This window comes from Lepeophtheirus salmonis, chromosome 8 (genome assembly GCF_016086655.4).
Source record: "Lepeophtheirus salmonis chromosome 8, UVic_Lsal_1.4, whole genome shotgun sequence".
Classification (NCBI taxonomy): Eukaryota; Metazoa; Arthropoda; class Copepoda; order Siphonostomatoida; family Caligidae; genus Lepeophtheirus; species Lepeophtheirus salmonis.
In genome coordinates, this window is record NC_052138.2 from 31,624,963 (window position 1) to 31,627,940 (window position 2,978).

Genomic DNA, 2,978 nt, shown 5'->3' on the forward strand with positions numbered 1-2,978 from the left:
TGTTTGTACATCATGGTCACAACTGTTTAATTTGTTCAAATAAAATATGTTTACTATTAAATTATTTATGTGCATACATCAATCACACATATTATTTAGATAATCATTGTTTTTCAGATGATTTGAAATACTAGTACATGGATAATGGAAATTGTTGCTTTTTGATTTTAAGGTATTGAGAAATACATTCATATTGCTCCATGGAAGTATCCAGAGTATCAGGCAATTTAATGGACCACTTCATATTAGGGTCCCAAATGATCATCTTTTTTGTCATAAAATTTTTTATTAAGTCTTTCTGAGGAGAGACTCTCATCCACTCACACATATTCAACTGCAAAATAATTCATCCAAGAACCAGACCGAAGTGGTGCTTTGGGCCTAGTGATATATCGCGATTTTTAAAATTATTTCTTGGTCAATGCCAGCCATCAATTCCAACTTTTCCATCATTTAGAGCGATAAGAAAAATAACTTAGTCAGTTATGTCTCCGACAATCAAAAGAAAAAATAAATGCTATTAATTTATTATTTATGAAGGAAGAATAAAAAGTAACACAACCTCAAATATTTATATATTATTTGCAGCCATCATCATCATTGAATTATTAGTATGTGCACATCAATTTATTTTTCAAAGAATCATTCATCCTCTGAAGGTACTTCCAGCTCATCTTCATAATTTATTAAATCAAAAAGTAAATTGGCACACGGACTACGCACAACAGAAAAATGTTCAAATGGATTTGAACCTAATAATTTTGTACCACAAATGTAGCAGAAATCTGTTGAGCACCTAAATAACGTTCAAGTATCAAATTAAATGATTTCTAATGGATAATTTAAAAAAAATAAAAAAAATGCTCACTTTGTGCAAAACATTATGTTACATCCTTCAGTCTTTTGGATTGCTGCAAAACAATTCGGACAATTCGTACATATGTCCTTAATTAAATCATGAGAGAGAATTTCGTTTTGAGATTCTAATAAAAACTTTTGACTATATATTTTTTCCATTTTTTTACGCTCTTCATCATCAGCATTATTGTATTTATCCATAAGTTCTCGTTGTTTTTCGCGTGGAACCCTTGGAAGAATAATTTAATTGATTAAAATAAATATAACAGAATGACTTACTTGCAAGGATTGAGTCCATGGAAGGTACACAAACAATTGGAACAAAACACAAATCTACAAGAAGGACATTCTCCAGAGTTACTCTTTATATCAATTATGGTAGGAACTCGACAATGACGCATAGGACATCGAATAACATCACTCATGCCTCGTAACGACATTTCAATGAGTCCATTTTCATAGTCAGAGTAGAGTTTCTCAGATACAAGCTCCTTAATCTGGGTAGGAAGTGCTTCAACTGAGCATTCATGTGTAGGACAAACAATTCCGGACTCTGAGCCCTCTTTTATTTTGGTTTCAAAATAGGATCTCATGCAGATTTTACAGTAGACATGATCACAGCCTTGAGATTAAGAAAGGAAATAAAAGTACCTCATCAACATTAAAATATACTCTAAGAATAAAGTACCCTTAAATTGAACACATTCTTTTCCGAACTTATCTTGAAAGCAAATGTTGCAAGTAAACAAAGACTCATGGAAAATCCCTTCCTTCCTGGAAACGTCATAGCTCTCTAGCTCCTGAATGAATTTAAGGGGAGTGTTGAATAAGGAAGAAACACTGAAATAAAGAAGTGTAAATGCATTTTTATAAATTGAATTAAGAAGAAATCCTATTTGAGTTATTTACTCTTTTTCTTCAATTATAATCTCTTTCTCAAAATCTAGAAACTCTAAAACTTCATTTTGAAGGAATGTGATCCAATTGAAAAGTATGACATATCCTTTATTCTCGTTCCAAAGGCTTTCCAAATGCTCCTCTAGAAGAAGTATCTTGAATAAAAGTCCAATTTGTTATTCTCCTGGTTAATATTGTATTTGTAATAATTACTTGTTTTGAGTTGAGCCATAAACATGAGAGACTAAATTTAGGCATAGACAACGAAGGATAATTGTCTGGAAATTCAAATGCAAGCGATATGGGAGGAATATGATCCAAATCTTTGGAAAAAAGGATTTCCCTTTCATGACTAAACAGTGCAAATGTTAATTATTATTATTTTATAGAAACAATTTAATTAAACGTAGATTTACTTGTCATTTATGGTGCGTTTGGAAACTCCAACTTTGATTACTGATCCATTTAGTTCGATTGCGTTACTTATTTGACCTTTGGAATGTTTCTCATCGAATTTAAAAAGTTCATCTCCAAATATTTCAGAAAGAACCATAACTTCATCCGTTTGCTCCAGCAAATCCATCTCCCTTTTAGGTTTGTACAAGTTCATTAATTGACAATGACTTAAATGCCATAACTTTGGTTATAAAAGGTAGAGTCTGAATTAAAATATGAATTACAAGATATGGTGAAATTATTTACTTATCTTTCGGAAGAAATTAATTTTCGATATTCTAGCATTACCACTACAAATTAATCGTAAGATTATTGATTAAATTTCAACCCTATTTATAGAGTTTGTTGATTTTGTAATGGTTCAATATTATCCTTATTCATTAAAATCCTTAATTTTTCATAATACGTAATTGATATTATATTACCATACTATGATTCGCAATTATTTAGTATCATGTATGTTGAAACACAGGTATACAAGAAGGAAGAAAGTACTTTTACTTCATTCTCTGTAATAAATCGAAAATATGAGTACCTACATATTTATTGATTTCTTTTTTATCACTGTTTGACAATTATTATAATTACTATGGGTTTTTTATTTAGTACCCCACATTTTTATATAATAGATAGTTAAAAAAGTATTAATTTTGATAATTTGAAATGATTATTTCGCCTAAAAATACAATGTAGAGGTCGCCACTTGTTCTTACTTCATTCCTTTATGATATTTCTATCAAAAGAGAGAGATAAAACAATACATTTGG

At 30.1% G+C, this 2,978-nt stretch overlaps 1 protein-coding gene across 2 annotated transcripts; it reads right to left on the reverse strand.

The window, feature by feature from the left end:
• Positions 1-2,393, reverse strand: LOC121123523 (E3 ubiquitin-protein ligase RNF14-like). 2 transcript variants are annotated; one of them, XR_011781552.1, is made up of 8 exons: positions 2,172-2,393; positions 1,969-2,107; positions 1,768-1,910; positions 1,547-1,698; positions 1,138-1,480; positions 869-1,087; positions 563-796; positions 1-489 (listed from the first exon to the last, which is right to left on the reverse strand). XR_011781552.1 is itself a non-coding variant. In XM_040718651.2 (7 exons), the coding sequence occupies exons 1-7, from the start codon at positions 2,363-2,365 to the stop codon at positions 643-645; spliced, it is 1,344 nt and encodes a 447-aa protein (XP_040574585.1). In that variant the 5' UTR covers positions 2,366-2,393; the 3' UTR covers positions 1-642. The 2 variants fall into 2 exon arrangements, 1 of the variants encoding a protein (XP_040574585.1); XM_040718651.2 differs by having other exon boundaries at positions 1-796.
• Positions 2,394-2,978: the final 585 nt, after the last annotated feature.